The 26,606-nt window shown below is 40.2% G+C and overlaps 1 protein-coding gene across 1 annotated transcript; it reads right to left on the reverse strand.

Moving 5' to 3' along the window:
- Positions 1-1,070: 1,070 nt before the first annotated feature.
- On the reverse strand, positions 1,071-21,564 carry MIP (major intrinsic protein of lens fiber). Its single transcript, XM_077483460.1, has 4 exons — positions 20,917-21,564; positions 15,396-15,560; positions 14,000-14,080; positions 1,071-4,480 (listed from the first exon to the last, which is right to left on the reverse strand). Exons 1-4 carry the CDS (start codon positions 21,274-21,276, stop codon positions 4,295-4,297), a joined length of 792 nt encoding a protein of 263 aa, XP_077339586.1. The 5' UTR covers positions 21,277-21,564; the 3' UTR covers positions 1,071-4,294.
- Between the last annotated feature and the right edge of the window lie 5,042 nt (positions 21,565-26,606).

The raw sequence follows: 26,606 nt of genomic DNA on the forward strand, positions 1-26,606 counted from the left end.
CCTAAACTCTCACTCATCCATGTCTTTATGGAACTTGTTTGTGCACTGGTGCCCAGTCATGTTGGAACAGGAAGGGGCCATCTCCAAACTGCTCCCACAAAGTTGGGAGCATGAAATTGTCCAAAATGTCTTGGTATGCTGACGTTTTGAGTTCCCTTCACTGAAAATAACCTTCCCAGAAAAGTTGAAGAAGTTATAGCTGCAAAGAGTGGGCCAACTGAATATTGAACCCTATGAACTAAGGACTGGGATGCCATTAAAGTTCATGTGCGTGTAAAGACAAGCATCCCAATACTTTTGGAAATATAGGTTATATATGATTGTAGTGTCTTGATAGGAAGTAAATTGCTATTTATTGTATTGTTACATAGTTCATACTTTCACTAATAATTTTATTGTGCTACAATAATCTCTACATAGAGTTAAACAGACTCGGGAAGTTAATCAAGCCAGCAAGGCTTATATTTACTAGTTTAATTTATGCTAATTAGCACGCTTGGAAGCACTGTCATATATTGATTAAGCAATCTGTATTGCTGTCTTGATTAAATGTTTAAATTTCCTATATGTTAAGTAAAGTGTATGTACACTCTAGCAATGAACTTATCTTATCTCCTGCCTTCTGGTTAGTTAAATATAATGTTCAAAGTATTTTCTTCTATCTGTTTGATCTGTTTGATAAGTGCAAAAAAATGATCCTGCCAGAAATGTTGTCAGTCTACTGATATCCTGTGTTCTTTGTTAGCCCTGCGTTGTATGCCAGCTTTATTGTTCTTAGGTCTATTAGACCCTTATTAATCAAATAGCTGTTTCCACCTCTGCATTCAATTCTGGCTGTATTCCTCTGTTCAATGCACCATTCCCTTCTGAATAGTGGAGGCAGACTTGCTGCAGGCGTGCCAGAGATCTTTTGGAGCTACAAGCCAATATTTGTAGATTGAGTGAGCAGGTTTGTAGTTACAACCCCTTGGTGTCTGTATTTAACATTTTATTGCAGTTTTACTGCCTTCTTATCCTTCTCATCTCAGATGACAAACATATACTGAATATTACCCAGAGATCACCACCAATCAGTTTTTCAATATTTAGATGTTTATTGATGGAGGTTCCAAAGATATAATATAACTTAACTATAAAATGAAAACTCCCTCTGACCTGTGGTAAAACCCATAATTTCAGATAAAATAAACATGTATATCTGTATGTATGTGTGCGTATATTTATTTATACACACTCATATATACATATGAATTTCATATTTACATATTTATATATTATGTCCAGAGAGATGAAAGGTAATATGACTCATGTACATGTAATAACTATACTAATAGTAGGCTGAAATGGCCATTAGAGACTCTTATGCAGAAATGTATTTTATCTTCACTGAATTAGGCAATTACTGTGTTTACATAGTTTATTACTTAAATACTTAAATTAAGGTAGTCAAAACCAACTTTAATGATATTCCACAAGTTATTTATCATACATCATTTGTGAACAAATGACCACACTGACAGTGAAAGAATGCAAAAATTAACTATACTTATATACATATTAAAATTTGTAAACATCGCATTTTATCTTGAATTTAAATTATAATTAAGTAAATTATTTATGCAGATAATTATGATGGCATAATTGTACCTGTGATTCCTGGTGTTGAATATATCATTATTTACTTAAAAATAAACATTTTGTCACGTTTTGTTCTTTTACTCCCTTTGCCATTGATATTTGAAAAGCTCCTAAAGGCAGAGACTAGACAGAACTTGAAAGATATGCTGAGCAAACTAATATAAATTAAGATTTGTTGTACTAAATTCGTCCACGGCAAAGCAGTGAAAATACCAGGGTATTGTGCTTGAGAATGCACTGCATGCTTTGCAAATCTCAAAATTTGCAGACAAGTCAGGCCTGCTTCATTTGGCATTGCAACCATTACCAGTGCCACACATACATACAAATACTGAATTTATTTGTAGGATTCCTTGACATAGAAGCCATAGAATGTAGACTTTGGTCTCCACAGTATACTCTTTCTTAATTGAATTTAGTATTTTATAATATTTTTATTGTGCCAAAAGTAGAAGAGGCACATTTACTTTCACCTCGCTTACGGATCAGATGTTTGTCACCCACCCAAGCCCCATACATACAAGCACCACATTGCCTCATCTATATATGCAACTTCACCCTGGCTTTAGCTCAGAGCAGTGAGGTGCAGCAGTTACAGTTTAGTAGCACATATTATATGGTACCCCAGTTTTATACCCATATTAACCTAAAACTTTCCACTAGAGCCATTTGGTTCAAAAACAGGATGAATACTGATACCGGTATTGCCACGGCCATATTAATTGATACTTTATTGCTCATGTAAATCATTTCTATAAAATCTCAATTCTTCTTTTCAGAAATCTATCTAATATTTTTAGCATTTATTCCATGTAGATCTGTATGCAGTTTAGCAAAGGCACATTGATTGTAAACCTCATACAGTGCTGGTCAGCACAGCATCATTAGATATAATGTAATAAGTGTACTGCTGTCTTTACTGACTTCGGTGGTTATGCCTATATTAAAAAAGGGTACTATTCAAACATGTTGCAGCCTTAAAAGCCCAAAGGGGGTTTAACATGAACATGAAGTAGGTGATATGAATAAAAAAAAGAACGGTATTCGTTATCCTGTTACAATGCAACACGTTTCTATTGCATTCACCAGATACAGCAGATTTTTACTGATTCTGACTCAAATCTGCCCAATTTTGTATATACTGTGGTTGATATCATTAGATAACCACTATGGGACTGAAATATTTAAAACCGCTTCACTCCGTGCCAGATGTCAATATTTCTGTAAGGTTCCTAGTCACTGACATGCACCCTGGGAGATTTTATATATATATATATATATATATATATATATATAAAACAGAAGTATGATTTTTGTGTTACCTCACATTCAATAAACATATATGTCACATAGATGTATATTGTGCGGGTGCTGATTCTGAGGAAATATGCAACACAAAGTAGAATTCTGGGCTAAGTTAATTAACAATGTGATCAGACCTAAACACAATGCAGCTTAGTAATAAATAATAATATACCTAAATTGAAATTCAGTTTTAAGAGACACACCTACTTACCCCAAGTTTCAATTGCATTTATGATCAAACCAAATAATATTAGCTACATTAATCAAGTTAAAGAAACATGTCATTATTTATAGAACAAATCGGCCAAGCTGCATTCTCCATACTAAAATATAATTTGTTCCTAACTAATTACCAGTATAAGAAATAAGAAAGCAGCTTTAAAATAGATAACTTGATAAAGAGATATACTGGATCTGAGAAATCCAAGACAGTTGACATGTTTTTTCCAGTTATAGATTTTTTTTTAAAACATTTAATAAAGGGTAGATGTTTCACATGAAATGTCCATACCAGCCTTTTTAAAAATAAGGAGCTGCCATTCAATTATATCAAGGGTTGTTAACCCCATTTGTCCCTTACATGTTGGAAGGAAAATATGTACAGGGTGGATGACTAACCCTGAGCAGCATAAAAATGGAAGTCTTTATGTTAAAGATTATGGGGCAAACATTATCACACAAAGGGATTTCGTAAGTATACGTTAATGGGGGAAAGGCCTTTCCTGTTACAAGATGCCTACAGAATATTTTAATAGAGTTCATTGTAAAATAAAAGGGTTTTTGGCCCATTATTCTCCTCCACCTTCTAAAAACACAAAAAAGAAAACATTTTCTTAAACCAGCAAAAAGTAAAACGCAGTATAAAGAAAATAATGTGTCTGAGATGTACAGCAGCATTAGAGGCACAGTTAGGAGAGTGGATGGGAAGTTTGATGGGGACCTTTTACATCTAATTAAATGCTTAAAGCTGACATGTTAAGGCACTTAGGAGCTGTATTACCATCTGGTTTCAACTTCAGTGCTACATTTTTTTTGTGGCAGGGAGGATGAATCCCTCTAATTTGAACTGTAAATTCCTTCCTGTGTGATATAAATATATTTTACCCCTGAGTTGTTTGACCCCTTCAAACGACCCCATCCCAACTTTGGTGAGAAAGTCAAGCACATTAACCGCTCCTTTTGCCTCTATTTCAACACAATACCCACAGCCTGATAAGAAAAGAAACATTTTTCAAAGTATAACCCGTCCCCCCCAACACACTTTCCATGACGGATATTACGCTAACTAGGCCAAAATTGTGTGCGTGTGTGAATGCTTGTGTGTCACTACGTAATTGTGCAGAGGTTTTATTTATAGAGATTGTGTTTTCAGTTCTATAGGCTCCCCCGTTGCTTCCTGCTGGCCTTCGGGCTCTGCAGGTCGAGCTCCTTTAAGGATTGAAAGTCTCTCTGACAGCCCTCTCATTCTTGGAAAGAGGATGAAGTCATAAACAAGACCTCCGAGTGCTCCACCGATGATAGGACCAACCCAATAGACCTGCATATTTGGAAAATAATTGAAATAAGGTAAAACAATTGTGAATTAGGAATTTCATTAGGTATCACATTCTTGATGCTGTTCCCATTCATATTTTTTTTTTCCAGCATTTTATTGAATAATACTCTCATTCTTTTTCTATAGCTGAACTTTATTCTTTTATTTAGTACTAAAGGTCCACTAACTAACATTTTTTTAATTGTGAACATTTTCTAAATATCAAACACTAGGGCATTTACTTAGGAAATACAGCTCCAACTTTGTTAAGGAAAAACCATTACCATCCAGGTAAACGACATTCATTTGAAGAATATTAGCACACTTTCTTGTTCTTAAAGCAAAACTTTACCCATAACATCATGAAAAAAATCAGGTTCTTGAGCAAGGAACATACATTCCACATTAATATATATGCTGCCAAAATTAGTGTGTGCTATAAATTGCCTCCAGCCTTGCTCCTGTTTGTTCTTACCAGAGGCTGTCATTTTTCTGAAGCCCAGAGCCCCAGCAATAAATCATAAAACAGAACTAAACCTATTTATTTAAGGCTGGGTTCACACTGCTGCGGGGGGAGATCCGGATGTGATTCGCACCGCAAATCACATCCGATCTCCGTAGCGATGCGAGTTCAGCCATACAGATAGTATGGCTGAATTCGCATCGCTCCCGCAGCAAACTCGCACGGGACCCTTTTTTTGGTCCGCAACAGAATCGGATCGCATGGGTGTTCACACCATGCGATCCGATTCCTGTGCGAGTCGGCAGATCGCACTGCGATATGCGGACGGATCTGGGGGTGTCATTAACATATCATTGACACTCCCAGCCGTCCGCATAGGGCAGTGTGAACTGCCGGCGGGAGGTGTGCGATGCGGGAAAACGCCGCGGATTCGCGGCGTTCCCGCATCGCAGCGGTGTGAACCCGGCCTAAAGGTTTCCAAAAACAGTTACATCCCTGGATTGCTGGGATTGCTAACTGTCACATTTGCTTGTGTCCTCAACCAAACTGTCAAACCATTAAATGGCTGGTGTCATAACTGATCACATGTGCAGCACCATAGCATTTGGAGATCAAATAGAAGAAGCTGCCTTAGCTGTAAAGTATAGGAGGGTTTAATGCAGCTTTAAGGCTGTCAGCAGATCAGCCTCTTCATACTCGGCAGTGTCTGAAAATGGATAGAAACTGAGCATGTGCAGAGCAGGGTCAGACAGTGTATTACTGGATATTAAATAGTATAGGCACTTATTTTTAATGTTTTAAAAGTCATCTAGCAAGACCTAACATTTGTAGGCCTTTCCCAATTTCCCCAGTCTAAGCTTCTGCTTAGACTGTTTCCCCCTTGCTTCTCCAGAGGAAAAAGCCCCAATATGAACATGCATGTCTTTACAGATGCTCTTTGGAGTATTAATAATCCAACCTTAATTTTGTGTAATCCGGCAACCAGATCATTAAAGTGTACTTATAGCCTAAACATTTTTTGTTAAGAAGGGTTAATACTCCTATAAGGTAATTTTATTTTGCTGCTTGTGTGTAGTGGGGAGATTTCCACTCACTTCCTGTTTTGGAGATGTAACTGGAAGTGCTGGAATTTCCCAAAGTGAGCAAAATTCTAATCTGGCCATGCACTAGCTGAATGGAAGAAAAAAATTCCTCCATTAAACAAAGCGCATGGACGAATTCTTCCCGCAAGGGCAGGAATTGTATTCTGACAGCGCAACTCAATTGGCTGCAGCCATTGATTGTCAAAAGTTTTCCAGCATGTTCCTTCGACAGAAGTCAACTTAAACAATCAAATTCTGTTGAGTAGTGATGAATACACGCCAATAAAAATTTGCCTGTCTGATGAATCTGCCAAATTCCAATCAGTGTATACCCAGCTTTACACAGGTATTAACAGAAGAAAATGTATCCTCCCCGTTGCTTTAATGACAACTCTAAAATGTACAATTTCATTTTATTTTCTGTCTCTGTAACAATGGTCACCACGACAAATAGAGTGTTGAATGTAGGTTGCAAGGACACAGGCTACAATAAACACTTGGCAGATGATTTAACCTTTTCCTAATCTAACCAAAACTTAACCTTTTTGACTTTTGCATACACTTCAATTGCTGTAGGCACCTTTATTTGCAACATTAACCACTTCCCGCCCAGCCTATAGCAAAATGATGGCTAAGCGGTGGTTCAGTTATCCTGACTGGACATCATATGACGCCTTTCAGGATAACTTCCAGCTGACACACCACTACTCTGATCTAGGTAAAGATGGAGGCTCTTTACCACCTGATCAGGTGTGTCCAATCACGGCTGATCAGTGTAAACAGTCAAAGCCATGTATTGGCTTTTCCTCACTCGTGTCTGACAGACGTGAGTAGAGTAGAGCCGATCGGTGACTCTCCTGACAGGGGAGTCTGCGCTAATTATCAGCGCAGCCCCCCCCCCCCCCCACAGATGCCCACACTGGACCACCTGGGATGCCACAAGGACCACCAGGGATGGCCACCACGGATGGATGACCAGGTATGCCACCCATGGCCACCAGGGATGCCGCACAGTGCCCAAAATATGCCAATCAGTGCCCACAAATGGTGCCAGTGAGTGTCCATTACTAATGTTTGCTAGATGTCTCCTTATCAGTGATGCCCATCAGTGCTATCTATCAGTGTCCATCCGTGCCACCTATTAGTGCCAATAGTAGAAATATAATTGCCACTCTAAACCCGAGTCCTCTCAATGCACATTCCCTGTGGAAACACTCTGATGCAGACTCAGCAGTAAATCAAGGAGCAAAAAACAAATCCTGGACAGCCACACACTGATGAGGCATCTTTTTTGTAAATAAATAAAATCCAGTACAGTCAGTTCATTTAGGCAAATGCAGGGAAGAATGACTGACTCATTTCACACCGGGTGTTGGTGCTTAACCACTTCAATACCAGGCTTATTCTGGCACTTCTCTCCTACATGTAAAAATCATCTTTTTTTTTGCTAGAAAATTACTCAAAACCCCCAAACATTATATTTTTTTTTGTAGACACCCTAGGGAATAAAATGGCGGTCATTGCAGCTTTTTATCTTGCACGGTATTTGCGCAATCATTTTTCAAACGCCTTTTGTTTTTTTAAACGGTTTCATGAATTAAAAAATAACAAAACAGTAAAGTTAGCCCAGTTTTTTTTTATAATGTGAAAGATGATGTTACACTGAGTAAATAGATACCTAACATGTCACGCTTTAAAATTGCGCACACTCATGGAATGACGCCAAACTTCGGTACTTAAAAATCTCCATAGGCGGCGCTTTGAAAAATTTTACAGGTTACCAGTTTAGAGTTACAGAGGAGGTCTAGTGCTAGAATTGTTGCACATGCTCTAATGCACATGGTGATACCTCACATGTGTGGTTTGAACGGCGTTTACAGATGTGAGCGGGACTTGTGTATTCACTTCTGAACGTGAGCTACCGGGGACAGGGCTGTTTTTTTTTTTTTTACTTTATTTATTTATTTATTTGCACTTTTTTACATTTTTATTGTAAACTTTTATTCCTATTACAAGGAATGTAAAAATCCCTTTTAATAGGAATGGTGTGTGACAGGTCCTCTTTATGTAGAGATGCGGGGTCAATAAGACCCCACATCTCTCCTCCAGGCTGGAAAGCACCGATCTCATACTGACAGCCGCAATCATGGCTTTGTTTACTTCCAGGAACCCGGGAGTGACATCATAATGTCGCACCCAGGCCTCCGACGGTCATAGAGATGACCGGTGACTATTTGGTCACCGGAAATCTCTATCATTGTCATCCGGGACCGGCCGATTCTTTCTCCGGGCTCCCAATGGCACGGAAGAGCCCGGAGAAGCCCCGGATGGTGGCGGGAGGGGGGGAGCAGAAGATATCCCCACTCAATGTCAAGGACGTCATATGACGCCCTAAGGTATTGAAGTGGTTTTAATCATGATCTAAGATTAAGCATCAACACCTGGTGTGAAACGCGTCAGTCATTCATACCTGCATTTGCCTAAATGAACTGACTGTACTGGAGTTTATTCGCAATAAAGATGCCTTATCAGTGTGTGGGTGTCCAGGATTTGTTTTTACACCTATTGGTGCCACCCATAAGTGCCCATTAGAGCCGCCCATCAGTGCCACCAATCAGTGCCCATCAGTGCTGCATACCAGTGCCACCTATCAGTGCCCATCAGTGCCACCTTATCAGTGCCCGTCAGTGAAGGAGAAAACTTACTTATTTACAAAATTTTATAACAGATTCAAAGAAACATTTTTTTTTTTCAAAATTTGGTCTTTTTTTATTTGTTGCGCAAAAAATAAAAACTCCAGCAGTGATCAAATACCATCAAAAGAAAGCTCTATTTGTGTGAACAAAAAATTTGTTTGGGTACTGTGTAGCATGACTGCACAATTGTCATTCAAAGTGCGACAGCGCTGAAAGCGGAAAATTGGTCTAGGCAGGAAGGGGGTATAAGTGCCTGGTATTGAAGGGGTTAAAGTAGAACTAAAACCTAAATGAATACATTTTTAGTTTGCTAAAGCACTGTGAATAAGCAATTGCTATTTTTCTTATAAAATACTGTTTTTATTTTTTTGCAGCTGAGTGCTGATCCCACCTTGTTCAGCTACTTCCTGTCTTTAAACACTTGCTTCAGCATCAGTTGCACATCAAAGCTGATGTTTTCTGTCACATGTGCCCTTGTTTCCTGACTGCATAAACAAGGGCACATGTGACCAAGTGAAATCGCAGGACACAGCAACAGCAGGAACAAATACCTTCATGGTGGATCACCAGTTATTCTTTTACTGAAAGCTGAATATTTACAAAGAGTGAAAACAACTTTTGAAATTACAGAAACATGTTCAAGCGTATCTAAACCCAAAAACAAAATTGAAAATGATACTAAAGGTTTTTTTTTTTTTTTTAATTGAAAGAAAAAAGAGATTATACTTTGCAGTCCCCCCCTAGTGCTGTCTGCTCCTTCCCCTTCTGGGTGGCTCCTTGGCAAGGTGGCTGCTAAGGAGGGCACTTGTGCACATGCGCTCCTGAGCTTGGCTGTCTGCACCCATAGGCACATGCAGCACCATGAACGCACGACCCTGCTCCCTCCTCACAGGAGTTTTACTGACAGCAGCAGGAGCCTATGGCTTCTACTGCTCTCAGTGTCTCCTGTGAGACCAGGAAGAGAGAGGAACGGTTCTGCAGCTGGGACAGCACTGGACTGGTGAGAGGAGTCAGGCAAGTGTTCAGGGATGCGAATGTGTAGGATAAGTAGTATGGTTCAGAGAATGTATTAAGGTATAAAAAAAAAACAGACTTTAGAACAACTTTAAATATATTGCAGCTTACCAGTTCTTAGATGAGACTGCATTAGTCCTTTTCCCCTTCTCCTTGTATTTTCATCTGGGAATACTGTGAATAACACTTTTTTTCCCCTGGATGGCTATACTCACCCCTTCACTGTATCTATGGAGGAAGCCATTATTGTTACCCAGGCTAGACTTCAAACGGGGCTAATTTGTTTTTTTACAAGCTAGCTAGTAAGTATGCTGGGAAATTTTCTGTTGCTTGTAATGTACATAGCCCCTTCCATGTGCACCTTAAGCCTCATACACATGATGAGAATATCGGACAAATGATCGTCCTTTTTTTTGCGCATGCTTACGAAAATGAAGGGGTTACTTAACCACTTCAATACAGGGCACTTAAACACCTTCCTGCCCAGACCAATTTTGAGCTTTCAGCGCTGTCGCACTTTAAATGACAATTGCGCGGTCATGCTACACTGTACCCAAATGAATTTTTTATCATTTTTTTCCCACAAATAGAGCTTTCTTTTGGTGGTATTTGATCACCTCTACGGTTTTTATTTTTTGCGCTACAAATAAAAAATACAGAAAATTTTGAAATAAAAAATGTTTTTTTTTGTTTCAGTTTCAAAACTTTGTAAATAAGTACGTTTTCTCCTTCACTAATGGGCACTGATGGGGCTACACTGATGGGCACTGATAAGGCGGCACTGATGGGCACCAATGATATGGCACCGATGAAGTGGCACTGATGAGGTGGCATTGATGGACACTGATATGTGGCACTGATAGGCGGCACTGATGGGCGACACGGATGGACACTGATAGGTGGCACAAATTGGCACTGATAGCTGGCACGGATTGGCATGGATGGGCGGCACAGATGGGCATGGATAGGCAGCACAGATGGGCATGGGTGGGCACTGATAGGCGGCACAGGTGGGCACTGATAGGCAGCACAGGTGGGCACCGATAGGCGGCACAGGTGGGCACTGATAGGCGGCACAGGTGGGCACTCATAGACGGCATTGGTGTTATACTGTACTAATGGATGCCAATCAGTGCCAAACAATAATGCATGCCAATCAGTGATGCCCATTGTGGGCACTGATTGGCATCCATTATGGGCACTGATTGGCATCCATTGTGCTGACTGGCATCCCTGGTGGTCTAGGGAGGATTACCTTTTCCCTGGTGGTCTGGTGGTGTCCCTGGTGGTCCAGTGTGGGCATCCTCGGGGGGGCTGTGCTGATAATCGATCAGCACAGACCCCCCCTGTCAGAGGAGCAGCCGATCGGCTCTCCTCTACTCGCGTCTGACAGACGCGAGTGAGGAAAAGCCGATCACCGGCTCTTCCCATTTACACTGTGATCAGCCGTGATTGGACACGGCTGATCACATGGTAAAGAGTCTCCGTCTGAGACTCTTTACTGAGATCATAGTTGCTGGGTGTCAGACTGACACCCCGCAACAACGATCGCCGCGATGCGCGCCCCCGGGGGCGCGCAGCTGCTCATAATCCTGATCACGTCATATGACGTCCGATCAGGATTATGAAACCACTTTGCCATCGTCAATTGCCTATAGGGCGGGTGGCAAGTGGTTAAGTTACAAAAGTTTTCGTATGACAGACTACAGCTTTGAAAGTAATGAAATGTGTTGTACTGTATTGTGATGTACTCTTTAGTTTCCAAGATTGTGTTTGTCCCTTCAAATAATTTTCCATGTACTGTCGTTTTCGGTTCTCGAAAGCTGTGTACTAACGATCTGATTATCATCCGATATTTGAAAGCTGTATATTTCGTCCAATTTTCTGATTATGTACTAAGCTGTACTGTAAAGGCTAGTTATAGATTGGATTGGTGCACAGCTTGTCTGCTGAATTGTGCATAGGGACACACTGGATGCTTTCAGCTGCCATTGTGCTTTTGCTGGGTGTCCAAGGAGGTGTCGGCTCCCTCCAGGCAAACCTGCCCTTAATTTAATTACTGCTATATGTGTTCCAACTCAGAGAATCTCAAAACTATAGAGTTAGGACCACAGTATATAGAGGAGCCTGGATGAGGCACTGTGGCTTTCACATATATTTGCAAATGTGTGCAACTAAACCTTCTGTCTTTTACATCAACTGTAATGCCGTGTACACACAGCCAGACTTTTCAACAGCAAAGGTCCGACGGAACGAATCCGTTGGACAATTTGATCGTGTGTGGGCTTCATCGGACCTTTGCTGTCGAAAAATCAGACGGACTTTAGATTTAGAACATGTTTCAAATCCTTCCGACGCACTTGAGTCCGGTCGAAAAATCAGTTCGTCTGTTTGCTAGTCCGGAGGACGAAAACCGATGCTAGGGCAGCTATGAATTTCCTTATTCTAGTCTGGTCATACGTTATCACGGTCGGACTTTGGTGTGATTATGTGCAGACAAGTCCGATTCGATGGACGTTCGTCAAAGTCAGACGGAATTCAGTCCGTCAAAGTCGTGTGCACACGGCATTAGACAGGGCTTTGTTTTCTTTTTGCAGGCTAGCTGGTAAGTGTGATGGCAAATGTTCTTTTGTTTGTGATAGACTTGTCTGCCTTTGTTCATTTTCATTAAATGTGGGATATTGAGGCAAAATAAGATTTTGCTTTTAGTTCAGCTTACAGAAAGTGGCAAGGACACATTTCTGGCAAGATCACTAGATATCTGAGCCCCCACTCAGTAATAACCCCTAGCTCTGCTGATCCCCCACTAAGTAGTAACCCCCAGCTCAGCTGATCCTCTGATTTGCTGATCCTCCTCTTTCCAGTCCTTGCTTGCCTCCCACTAGATTTCTCCCACACTGCTCACCACATGTGCCACTCAGTCCTCTCTTCGGTCCCTGTTCACTTTCTATTATAACGTTATCATGTTGCACACCACATGTGCTATCGGCAAGTTGCTCCGCTCCAGTCCAGTACCTGCTCACCTTCCTGCTGCTCCTCACTGCACACCAGATGTGATGTCTTCACCAGATACTTCTAGAATATATACACAAGAACTGGAAGTGACTAGTGATTACATCATTCCAGTTCTCTTGGGATATCTCATACCTTCAATATCTCCAAAACAAAGAGAAGCTAATGCTGAATGAAAGCTTTAGGTGCTGTAAACAAGCGTTCTCATAGACTTTTGTGGAAGCTTTGGAGATGCTTTGAAGCACCAAGAAAGCGACATGGGGTATAATTATTTTAGGCAAGCAAAACAAAGCAAACACAACATGTGAACAAGACTTTGAGGTAACCATTTTGTTTAGTGACAGGGGCTTTGTTTGGCATTGAGTACTTTAAAAAGTGTCCAATGCCATGTTTTAAAGCAAGTGTAAACGGGCCCTTAGTGCATGGCCGGCTTTAGATTAGAGACCACACTACACAGACAAGTCTTGTGGCCTTTACTTAGATTTGCAAATATATATAAAACTAACACATCTGTTTTCAATATCTAGAGTATAAGGAGTGCTGCCTATTTCTTTAATTTTGATTTTACTGCTGTCTCTTTTTATCCTGGTGACCAGGAACAGGTAAATATGAAACATTTTCCAACAGGCACAGTTGTTTTAGTGACTACTTCCTTCCATCAGAGAAATCTCTCACTATTTTGTCTGAATAAAGGAAGTAAAGAAAAAGCTTTCCAAATGGGACATAGACACCACAAAAGAAAAACACAATCCCTATGTTATCAAAAAGTCAAAGCTCAGTAACTCTGGGCTCAGGATTCCCCTCCCCCTTTCATTATATAACCTTTTTATAAATGTCTTGAGTCAGATCTAGTCACAGGTCTTCTTCACCCTCTTCCTCTGGCGGTAGATGAATTATGAATGCTGCAGAGAGCTATGCCTGTGGGGCAGAACCATAATGCCCTAGGCTCACGGGAAGTGGGTTGCATGATTCTGGGTGTCATTCAACCCATAAAGAGGAGGGGTGCTGGATAGGCGAGTAGGTGGGAGCAGTGAAAGACACAGGGGTTAGTATAACAGTCAAAGCTATTTCTTATTTTAAGAACTGCTGGGGGTTGCATTTCTTTTTCCCAAGCTAGAATTGGTGTTTAAAAAAGCTTTGGCTTTAAATTTAGTTTAGTTCTATCCATATATCTATCTATCAGCAACTGAACGTGTATTTGTGACCTCTAATCAACAAATATAAACACACAAGACTATTTAGTTTAGTTTCTTACCCAATGATTGGTGAAATTTCTGGTGAGTACTGCTGGAGCAAATGATCTGGCAGGGTTCATACTGGCACCAGTGTAATACAACTAAAGAGACATAATAAGAGTTTACATGTGAGAAGATAAAAATACTGTTGTATGTTTTACATGATTTACAGATATAGCTAATATTTTATTTCAATCATTTAAGAACAGTATATATTGACTAGACAATGAAAACTCACCAGTACAGAGCAACATCTTTCTACAACCAAAGATTAGCTTGTTCTTTTGCTTTGATTCATGGTCATCTGATAATCAACTAAATGCTTAGATTGGCTGTAAACTATTAAAAAACTTCCCAACCATACCCATCCATCTAAGCCAGAAGTTACTTTTTTTTAATTTTATATTACAGTTTGATTCGATTACTGCAGATCCTTAATGAATATTTATGAAGTCCTTGCTCGTGACATGTTTATTTCTAAAAGATTGATTAGCTGTATTCACCATTTTTTTGTGAACTTTTGGTCTTTTACAATGTTTTTTTGTCCTAACAAATGTTTCATTATTTGATACACCAGGGGAAATTCTCAGCCTTTGCAAATTTAGACTTTGAGAACAAAAATATTTCCATGGTTCGTACAGAGCTATGACAGATGGGGACACAATTATTTTTAATAGGTCTGTCTGTCTTCTGTTTTCACGGTCATCAATTTTCTAGTACATTTCTTAAAAATGCCTTAGGAGAAAATATGCACACACATTTCAGTACACCACTTCCTTATAAATACATCACTCAATCACTATTTGATACTTATTATGATAGAATTAATACATTCTGTGTCATGAAATCATTATTGCTTTGCATGAAATAGCCATTTGACTATTATTTAACTATCAAATTGGTGAATCTCTACTGGATAGAAGTCTAAATTTTAACTACAACCTGGGCCTGCAGGTTGGAAATAAAGCAATGTCCTGCTTCTTTATCATGATGGCCACTACCATACAGGTTACTCCTGAGGAAAGGATCAGCTATAGAAAGCCTATACTGGTGACTAGTCCTTGGCCCTTCCTTAGATGTTGTTAGGACCAGTTTACACATTATAGGTCCTCTATATATGGTTTTTTTTTTCCTATGCTTATTTTATGATATAGCCTTAAAAGTGATTCATACATGGCAAATACTATACTTCGGGTACTGTTGCTAAGGTCACTCATGGTACACATATATATATTATCTGGCATTCTCTTTTCTTTTACATTTATAGTGACCAGCACTTATTTTTTTGGTAATTCCTGGGTCCAATAACATTCCATCTATATCTATGTTATTTTAGTATATATATATATATGTATCTAGACAATCAGTGGTAGGAGGGATAGAAGTCTTAGAATCTTGTTACACATTCTTACGTACCCCAAAGAGGTGTCCCAAAGTGAGAGAAAATCCAATTGCCAAAGACACAGAACCCAAGCGCCCATTCCTCCTTTCATCGTAGGTGGCAAAGATACAGAGCACAAATTGGAGGGTGAGGAAAATCTCTACTGTTGTTGCCTGGCCAAGACTCACACCAGGATGGAGCTGTAAAGAAGGCAGTAAGATCAGAGACCCTAAAAGCATTTTAAGTCCATGAATAATAAGACACTTTTTCTAAACCACAAATACATATTGTTTATTGCATGTTTAACCTTGTAACCTTCTCAGGATAAAATTAAGTTACAGAGAATTAACCACCAATAGATGGTGAAAACGAATTCTGTTTGACGTTGAGCAGTCCTGACTCCACTGAACTGCAAAAAAAAAAAAAAAATGTTTTCCATGTTTTGAATATAAGCCAAGTGCGACTTAAAAGGATTATAGTGTTAATTTCAATTCATTTTTAATGCTTTTGAAATTTTTGCTTGAAACTAGAATGTTTGATCATTACAGGTTCTTTTGCTGTTTCTACTCAAAACAGGTTCTTTTGCTGTTTCTACTCAAATTTCTACCTAACAACCATCTAATAGTTGATTATATTATATGTTATTGGATAAAGATCTGCTTTCATAAGTAGGACATTACTTTTGAGTTTAATGCTATTGAACACCTATTAATAACTTAAAATAATACAATTAAGTAATCCTTTCACTGGTTCTGTATCTTTACATTTTATGTGATGTGCTGTCACTTATTACATCAGAGTGTTACTGAAAAAGCTTTGAACTTTGTATTAGAGCATCAACAGGTAGTAGCTATTAACCGTATATGAAAAATAACAAGTGAGACATTTGAAATTCTTGAAAGCGAAGAGGATAGAATGTGACATGATGTTAAATGGCTAAACATATTCAGGGGAATTCAAAATGGCTCTAATGCCACATTTCTGGTGGTTGTCCCCTTAGAAACTGCCTGTACCTAATTCAGGTAACCATTTGTTCCAGTGTCAGTAATATTACTGTTACATACGGCAAATTCAGTTATTTTTTACTACTGTCACTTTAAGAATCTATTGCTATGGCAGCAACAAAGTTTTAAAGAATTACCACCACTTTGCTGATTAAGAAACTGGAGGAAATTAAGACCAGCTGTGAGCTGGCGTACAGAGGTATGCCAGTACTCAGAGTAAGCCCTGCCTATGCTAATAAGCTGTCATGTATGTGACAGCTTCCCGCACAGCACTGTATCCCCAGCCACATTTAGCCATTGGCCAGGCGATTACCTGGCCGAAAGTTAAATGTAAATAATTGGGTGGGATAATGTACAAGTCCGTGACGGGTGCATGAACTAGGCGCAAGCACCAACAGTTTGTGTTGCACCTCAATTTTACTATGAGCCCCCTATTGACTGTCAAGAGTCATTGAATACGTCAGCCACTGCTGGTTTTCTTTATAGCACAACATATATACCTAATATGTGCATATTTCCACAAATATATTTTCCCAATAATAAAATCTATGGACTTTTTATTTAATTGTTACAAAAGAAAACTAGAAGATAATTAACCCATCCTTAATTCTTTGTGTAGTTATACATTTTACCACATTTAAACATACTTTACCTGTTAACCTGTGGTGCTTACCCAGCTCTCTCATTAGCATTATTATTTTCTTTAAAAAAAAGTATGTTTATTCTCTGAATTTACACACAGAATCCCAGAGGGAAAAGGTGATGATTAACACAAAAAAAAAATGCTAACAGCTGCAACCTGTAATAGCAGAGGTTGAATACTTACCTCTTCGTTGGGCAGGCGAACTGTCTGTTGTTCATTCTTTTGCAGAGCTATTGGCATCATTGCTATCACTTCTGGGTGATGGTTATGCCCCGTACACACGAGAGGGATTAAGTCTGACAGACCTCCAAAGGAGTTCCGCCGGAGTTCCGACGGAGTTCTGGCGGACTTTTCGACCGAACGGACTTGACCACACACCATCACACCAAACTCCGACGGAGTCGAACGTGATGACGTACGACTGGATTCGACGTAGGAAGTTCATAGACAGTAGCCAATAGCTGCCCTAGCGTCGGTTTTAGTCCGTCGGAGTAGCACACACACGAGCGAATTATTCGAAGGGGACCGGGTCCGGCGGAGTTCCGTCGGGAAAATTTGAAGCATGCTTCATTTCTAAAGTCCGTCAGACTTTAGCGAAGCTAAAGTCCGTTGCAGCCCACACACGATCGGATAGTCTGACGGACTCAGTCCGTCGGAGTTTAGATGTTGAAAAGTCCGCTCGTGTGTACGGGGCATTAGTGTGTCTCCATGTTTTTTTTCTGCCTGCTTCTACGGCACTAAGGACTCAGTGGCCAAAGAGGGGTACCATGGCACCCATCAGTGGACACACTATCCAACATACCAAAAACTGTTGGATAGCAACAGTGCTGCTAGCTCTGCGGCACAGTAAAGAATGAACATGTCTCCCATGAGAGACGTAAGTTTACATCCTCTATTACAGGTTGCAGCTGCTTTCTTTTCTTTTTTAAATCAACAGAGTCCCTTTAAAACAGAGCCGGCAGTGACACTGAACCCTATATCATAAAACAAAGCATGCATTTTAAACTCAGATTTTGGTGTACATTTTCATTTCAGATTTATGATTTACATCTGTGCAATATGAAAGTCAACAAGGGCAAACAAAGTTATATTGTATTTAAAGTAGAACTGAAAGCAACATTTTTTTTTTCTTTCATTTTGAATAGAGTACGGCTGGCCATACATTATACAATTTTCTTGTACAATTTTCCTTTAGATTTACCAAAACCACATAATATAAGGTCAGACGTAAACACTCTCAATTTGTATGCAATCAGGCAGGCCCTTGCACTACATCATGGGAGCTCAACCTGTAGCCCTCCTGCTGATGCGGAACTACAAGTCCCACCATGCCTCTGCCTTTGGGAGTCATGCTTGTAACTGTCAGCCTTGCAATGCCTCATGGGACTTGTAGTTCTGCAACAGCTGGAGGGCCACAGGTTGAGCACCCATGCACTACATAATTGAAGATAAATCTAAAGGAAATTGAATAAGAAAATTGTATAATGTATTACCTAGCCTAAGCCCTTGTACACACGGTCGGAGAATCCGTTGGAATGTGTCTTATCGGACCGTGTTGTCGGATAATCCGACTGTGTGTGGTATGCATCGGACTGATTCCGTCGGAATATCCGTCGGACCCAATTTTCCAACTTGTTGGAAATATTTTCCAACAAACTGGTCCGATCGGAAATACTCCGATCATGTGTAGAGAATTCCGATCGGACAAAGTGCCACGCATGCTCAGATCAAATTCCTACACCAAAGCTATTGGCTACTAGCCTGAACGTAGTCCCGTCGTAACGAAATAACGCCATCACGTTCTGAACGATCAGATTTTCCGGCAACTTGGTCCGACCGTGTGTATGCAACAGTTTCGGACACAATCCGTCTGACAAAATCCGTCGGACAAAATCCAACGGATTTGGCTGGCGGAATGTCCGACCATGTGTACAGGGGCTTAGGGAGAGTTATAACCCCATGACAGACTTTTTTTCTTGCTATCTGTGTCCCATTGGGGAGATTTCCCATCGCTCCCAGTCCCATAGCCACTACAGGAATGTTGAGAAACACCCTCTAAAGTGAGGAAAATCCCTGGTAGTCACCAGAACTAGTGTCCCAACTGAAAGATTTCCCCTCATTTCCTTTTCTGGTGACCACACAAAATTTGGGATCTTCACTTACTTCAGTTATATCCGTCATGGGGGGGGGGGGGGGGGGATAGAGGGTACATTCCCTAATGGGAACAAAGACAGCAATAAAAACTCGACAGGTGTTCCAATCCCTCCCTATTCAATCTTAAGCTAAAATGATTATTTATTATTTTTATATTATGATTGAGGCAAGTGTCTTGTTTTGTTTTATTTTCTAGCTGAAGATAAATACATATGTGTGCTAGTGGGTGAAGTTCAAAAGAAATCTCTTCATTTCATTTGCAGGTATGTATATATTCTTTATGTAACACTATGTTTCATGTATGTAACCAAATTTTTAATTACTATGGTACTTTTGCATATTGTGGAGTGTTTCACTTACCTGCATGATTTGTAGAATTTTGCATTTTAAAGGTATTTTAGCTACTCACACTGCACTGCAACCTATTGTCTAAGGTCTGGTTCTTACAACCAACTCTGCTATCTGCTTTATAAACGACTGCAAAATTGTTCCCGCTGTGAAGTTGGAAAACAAACTGATGTACTATGTTAGCCAGGATTTACCATTGATATAGAAGGCAAAAGTATTGTCAAAGTGACTAACTAAAAATTAAAACAAAAAAAGCTTTCAGATCACTGGGTTCTTTCTTTAAGTATTATAACCGATAAAAGCTAAAGTGGCATGGGGTTTATTTACTAAAGGCAAATCGACTTTGCACTGCAAGTGCACTTGGAAGTAAAGTAACTGTAGATCTGAGGGGGATATGCAAGGAAAATAAAAAACAGCACTTTAGCTTGCATATGATTGGATGATAAAATCAGCAGAGCTTCCCCTCATTTCAGATCTACCCCTTAGATTTAGAGCGACTGCACTTCCAAGTGCACTTGCAGTGCAAAGTGGATTTACCTTTCGGAAATAACCTCCTATATAAAGTGTAAATATGATAATAAAAAAAAAGTAAAATGCGTTAAGCTACAAAATGACAAAATTCAGAAGGTCACTTTTCAATTTGCAAACCTATGAAATGACTCTCTGACTCTTGTCATTTTGTAGTTAACCCATTTCCAAATGTCGCCTTTTATTATCATATATACATTATATCTGTGTACAATGGCTTAATTAAGAATCTGTATATTTTTTTTTTTACTCTGCTACTTCAATTTCTATCAACATACCTGTAAATGGAGCCTAGTGTTCTAAAGGACAGTCATTTTTCTTACTCTTAGCTGTTAAAGTAATATTTTTTAGTGGCTAATACTCTCTGCTTTCTGTACCCACACTGTCAAGTCTAAATTAAGTGAAAATGGCAACGCACTATTCCAGTGGTCTTAGGTGTTGTTCACACTGGCACACTGGTTCTCTGGGAAGCACAAGCAACATTTATGTTTCCAGATCACTTTTTCCTTCACTTAGAAATTCCTGCTTAAAAAAGTATGTTTAGAAACCTTTACAAGGGTATAGCTATATTCAGAGTTTCTAATCAGACTATGGATGCAAAGAATTCTATTATCTCCAAACACAGCTATAACGAATGACCCTAAATGCAGCTAAATGGCTAGTTCGAATAAACTTTGAGAAGTCATAACCTGCACTTATATGCTTTTATAAGTGTGCTTTAAGCACATATAAACGTAGGTTTGACACTGCACATTTGAATGAGGCCTTAGGCAGAAAACCTCAGTTAAGACAGAAATGTAGATAGGTTAATTAATATAACACTAGGAAGAGTAAACACACTGCAAGAATACAGCACAGCTTTTTATGATGAGTATTTACCGTGTTAAGGGCCAGGTTGCCACGGATTGCTGCAGGAGTGACACCATACAGAACGGCAGCTCCGGCTACTGCTCCCAGCAGTTGTGCTGCAATGTAGAAAATGGCACGGAACAGGGACATCTGTGAGCCGATAAGGAAGGCAAAAGTGACTGCTGGGTTAATATGAGCACCGCTGACATGGCCGATAGATTGGACCATAGTGGCCAGTACAAGACCAAATGCTAATGCAATAACCAATACATTAGCCGGGCCAGCTGCCCACTTCAAAGATGCACCCAAGCCAAAGAAAACATAGAACATAGTACCAAAAAATTCAGCAAAAACGGCTCTCCAAAAGGAGAATGAGCGGAACTCCCACATGATGGGGTGCTTTGTGTGATACCAGAGAGGAAGAGAACAGCAAGTAAATGAAGATTTACACTGTGGGTGGGAGATGCCCCGGTATATTTATAAAAGTCCCCCCCAATACTGAAGGAGATGATAACCTAAGATAATCCAAATTTAGGTAAAAACAGGTTAACAAAAAATTAAAATGTACAAAGAAAAACTAGACGTTACAAAAAACCTAAAAAAGCCACGGACAGAGTAACTACTCCAAACTCCCAACTGCTGTGGATACTTCCCCCCCAACCTGTTTATAGAGTGGCGGGGGGATTTATAAGGGGCAGAGGTTGTGACATGTTTAATCCCCCTATACAGAGACACACCACCCCCTAACGGGAGGGGTAGAGTCAGAGAGATAGTAGTTAACTCTTCCGTTGTATTCTGTCTCCTCCCTCTGGGCAGCTCAAAATATAAGACCACACCAGATTGTTTTGGCTAGATGTTAGTTTAAACCTGATGCTAATGGCAGTGTGTGGTAGAAATGCTTATGTTATTCTAAAACACATTTCTTATAATACAAATGTGACTTGATTGTAACTAAAATAAAGTGTGAAAAAGGGATTTCTATATAAAGCAGTAATGGATAAGTATGTAAGAATAAGACTGAAATGTCTGCTGCCCTTCATGCAAACGTGACAACATACAGAATACACAAAGTCTATTTTTACAATGTACACTTACAAAGTTTGGTATGTACTAAAAAAAATATGATATACATTGCATCAGTCTGGTGGCTTACATTCAGAATTATTGTGTTTTTTATATATCTATTTCTGTCAGTTCAGAAGTATTTCTTGATATTTTCATTAGCAATTCTGAAATGTGTATCTAAAATGTTTTTTTATTAGAATGACAGATTTTGCTAATTCTCCATCATGACACAACCCATGTACACCTTTGTCCACCAAATTCTGTTTTATGTAACGCAATATGAAACCTGAATGGATTTGTGTATTCATGACAACTGCATTGGGGGTATCTGCAGTACCAGTGACACTTTATTAATCAAGTATTTTAACTTTGTATACATCTGATAAGTGAAGCCCCTGCCTTGCCCTCTCGCATCCTCCACAGCTTATTTTGTAGCACAAGCAGGTTGCATCTAACAACTGGATTGTGCTTCTGTGTACAGTTATCTGTCTCCTTTCAGGCTGGGGAGGCATCCTAAATCCACAGCTCCCCTATGGGATTATCCCATGTGCAGTTGGGATTGTTTGCAAAGCGCTGTGCGAGCATCCTCTGGAACAAAGGCACTTGCTGTGTGCGAAATTTCATTCAGCACAGATCCTAGTCCATTTCTGTGTACTGTGCTGTCAGCATTTCCCAGATCCCAAAAATGATCTATCTATCTACCTGTATCTCTATCTATCTATCTTTCCATCTATCCCAGTTATTTAATGATGAAGAATCTACAGGATTATGTTGGTGCTTAAACGCTACTGTTTTTACTACTAGATAGGACAAGAGAACATTCTAAATAGTTAATTAGCCTTGCAGAAAGATTTTCCCATTATTTAAAGATCCATAGGAGTAAATAATTCCACTGGATGAAGAACATACAATATACTATAATGTACAGATGACATCATGATTTCATAGATGTCAAAACTGAAAACTTTTGTGTTCCATTGCTTAAGTAATATTAAAAGCTCTAGTCTCTACACAATAACTACAGTATAAAGCCCTCCGTGACAGACTCAACCAGGACAGGGGCTTTTGGTGGGGATTGCAGGGTAGCCTCTTGCCTACTGCCCAGGTTGAGTCACAGCCTCCACCTGTAATGCTATTCTGAAGGAATCTCACCTTCCTGTAAGACTGCACACTGTTTTAACGCATTGTGAATGCAGTAAAATGAACGAGACTTCTTAGCAGTGGGGACGACAGGCTTAAACTTTGAAATGAGAGAGTTGCTGTGCAGTGAGCGATATAGAAAGCCACTGGTGGTTATTTACTAAAGGCAAATCCACTTTGCACTACAAGTACAACCTACAAGTGCAAAGTGCACTTGGAAGGGGGACATGCAAGGAAAATAAAAAACAGCATTTTAGCTTGCACATGATTGGATGATAAAATCAGCAGCGCTTCCCCCTCATTTCAGATCCACCTGTCGGATTTACAGTGACTGCACTTCCAAGTGCACTTTGCACTTGTAGTGCAAAATGGATTTGCCTTTCGTAAATAACCCCCATATGTGATGGCATTGCAAATACTGCAAGTCACTATCTTTTTTTATAAGGAGCCATTCACATGGTAGCATTCAACAGTACATCATAGACAAATTAGAGTATTTCTGTGCTCCGGAGTTCCTGGTGTTTTATACAGCCCCCCATAGACATGAATGGTTGCAGGTGGCTATGCACCACTACTTGTGTAAAGCAGCTCATGCATACAGGTGTACGCTCCTGAACTCAGACTAGCTGTGCTCAGGAACCTATGCCTGTGTGTATGTGCCCCCTTTCGTAAGTAAAGGCACAGTCATATACTACCACATGAAACCATTCATGTCTATGCAGCTCCAGGAACTCCTGGGCACAAAAATATGCTAGATTGTTTTTAAGAGGTACTGGAGAATGCACTTGTATGCATAAGCCCTAAGACAGCATGTGAGATGAAGTCATGCTCATTTTTTTAGATGTATATCACATAAAATGTACATAGATGCTATTAAAACCATACCTATTCACAAATACAGAATTAAATAAAGTCACATTTTAACTGTTTTAAATATATATTAACCACTTCCTTACTGGGCACTTAAACCCCCCTCAGTCCCAGACCAATTTTCAGTTTTCAGCGCTGATGCACTTTGAATGACAATTGCGCGGGCATACAACACTGTACCCAAATGAAATTTTTATCATTTTTTTCCCGCAAATAGAGCTTTCTTTTGGTGGTATTTAGTTACAGCTCGGAGTTTTATTTTTTGCTAAACAAACCAAAAAAGATGCAAAAAAAAAAATCATGTTTTAATAGTTTGTTATAAAATTTTGCAAACGGGTCATTTTTCTCCTTCATTGAAGTGCGCTGATTAGGCAGCACTGATAGGCTGCACTGGTGGGCACTGATGGGCTGCATTGGTGGGCACTGATGGGCTGCACTGGTGGGCACTGATAAGCTGCACTGGTGGGCACTGATAGGCATTATTAAGGCGGCACTAATAGGCACAGATAAGGCGGCACCGATGGGCACAGATAAGGCGGCACTGATGGGCAAAGATGGGCACAGATAAGATGGCACGGATGGGTGGCACGGATGGGTGGCACGGATGGGTGGCACGGATGGGTGGCACGGATGGGCACTGATAGGTACCACTGATAGATGGGACTGATGGGCACTGATAGGTGGCTCTGATAGGTGGCACTGCTGGGCACTGATGGGCGGCACTGCTGGGCACTGATGGGCGGCACTGATGGGCGGCACTGGGGAGCAGCACCTTTGAGGCAGATTGTGGGCACTGCTGGGTGGCACTGTGGGTGGCACTGCTGGGTGGCACTGTGGGCAGTACTGGGTGGCACTGTGGGCACTGCTGGGTGGCACTATGGGCACTGCTGGGTGGCACTGACGGGGGGCACTTACTTTTAATAAGTGGGGCACTGCAGGGGGCAGGTGGGCACTGGCAGGGGGCAGGTGGTCGCTAGCAGGGCTGGCCGTGATCGGGACTGATGTCCCGATCACGGCCGCCGGTGATCGGCTTTTTTTTTTCTCCTCGCGCTGTCAGCGCGAGGAGGAATAATAGCCGATTACCGGCTCCATTATATCACATGATCAGCTGTCATTGGCTGACAGCTGATCACGTGATAAGGGGTCGGGATCGACCCTTTGCACGGATCGGTGATCAGGCGAGTCTCATGGACTCGCCGATCACAGAGCGCGCCGCGCGCGCCCCTCAGGGGGCGCGCATGCCGCTCGTACACGGGACTACGTCAATAGACGTAGTCCCGGAAAAGGAGATCCGCGCTGTAGCCGTCAATTGACTATAGCGCGGATCTCAAGTGGTTAAAAAATGTAGTAAGAGTTCATTAAGGATCAGAGTAGTTCTGCAGAGAAATGCAAGTAAAGTGAAAATATTATTCTGTTTCCTGAGAGAGAACGTGATGATGCAAACCATGGCACTACCTACCTGGAGCTTGCATGTTCTCCATGTCCCTGCGCGGGTTTTTGATAGGTACTCTGGTTTCCTCCCACACTCCAAAGACCTGCTGGTAGGTTACTTGGCTCCTATCTAAATTGGCCCTAGTATGTGTATGTATGAATATGAGTTAGCCACCTTGAAGGCAGGGATTGATGTGAATGTATCATATATTTGTAAAGCACTGCGTAAATTGGCAGTGTTATATAAGTACCTGTAATAAATAGAGAAAATCACAGAAAGCACTATTAAATAAATATATTAACTCAATGACTGCATGATTGACTTTCAGTACTGTAATGTACGTATTTCCAGTTAAATGACCAAGGGAAGACCCAACAATTTGCTTAACTCTGTCATTCCTATTTTTTGTGTTCCCAACGTTATTGAGGCCATATTGTGTTTGTTAATAAATCTATCTCTAGCTGAGATCTGTTTACACTAACCCTATCACCCGAATAAGCAGCACAGCTGCCAGCACTATAATTTTAACACAAACTAGTAACGACTGAATCTCGCAGTCCCAAAAGTTGTGGAAAGACAGAGAGGATGGGTGCCCAACTAGTGGTAGCATTAGGAATGGGAAATGGATCCAACAGTGTCTAAAAGTGTACTAAGAACAAACAAAATGTTAGTGCGATTTTTATTTTATTTGTATCTTAATAAATTGGTTATAATGATTTTATATTGTATGAAGTTTCTAATTTATGTTATGTGATTTCCACTTTACTCCATATGATTGGTCTGACCATGTATGGGTGTCATTCAATCAAGAACATCATGAAATCTCCTGTGCTGATGAAATCATAAGCATACCTCACCTAACTGATGTTTATTAACATTGGTCCAGGCAAAAGGGGGATTGAGTGACCAAGGGGGCTTTCACTGAGTACTGGGAGTGTTGTGGAGTTGTTTGTTCATATATTATATCTTTGGTTTTGGCTTTAACTGTCATGGAGATGAAAATTGCAGTGGCAGTGATCCACATTGGAATTTTCTTTTCTTTTAATACATAAAAAAAGAAAATTACAGAGGGGATGAGTAATAATGTAGGGATAAAATATGATTTTGGGTTTCAGTCTTCAGCCCTCTAATAAGCACAAATGTTCTGCATACTTTCATATAGTTGATTATGGTATCTAAAGGACATTGGAGATATGAGGACTGTGGACTCCTT

The sequence above is a fragment of the Lithobates pipiens genome, unplaced genomic scaffold (assembly GCF_037356315.1).
Source record: "Lithobates pipiens isolate NorthernLeopardFrog02 unplaced genomic scaffold, aLitPip1_a1.2 Scaffold_16, whole genome shotgun sequence".
Taxonomy (NCBI): Eukaryota; Metazoa; Chordata; class Amphibia; order Anura; family Ranidae; genus Lithobates; species Lithobates pipiens.

Coding starts and splice junctions, on each gene's coding strand:
- MIP (XM_077483460.1), bottom strand. CDS start 21,276: ATGTGGGAGTTCCGCTCATTCTCCTTTTGGAGAGCCGTTTTTGCTGAA. Junction 15,561..20,916: donor GCAACCTGGCCCTTAACACG/GTAAATACTCAT, acceptor CCTTCTTTACAG/CTCCATCCTGGTGTGAGTCT. Junction 14,081..15,395: donor CTTTGGGACACCTCTTTGGG/GTACGTAAGAAT, acceptor ATGTCTCTTTAG/TTGTATTACACTGGTGCCAG.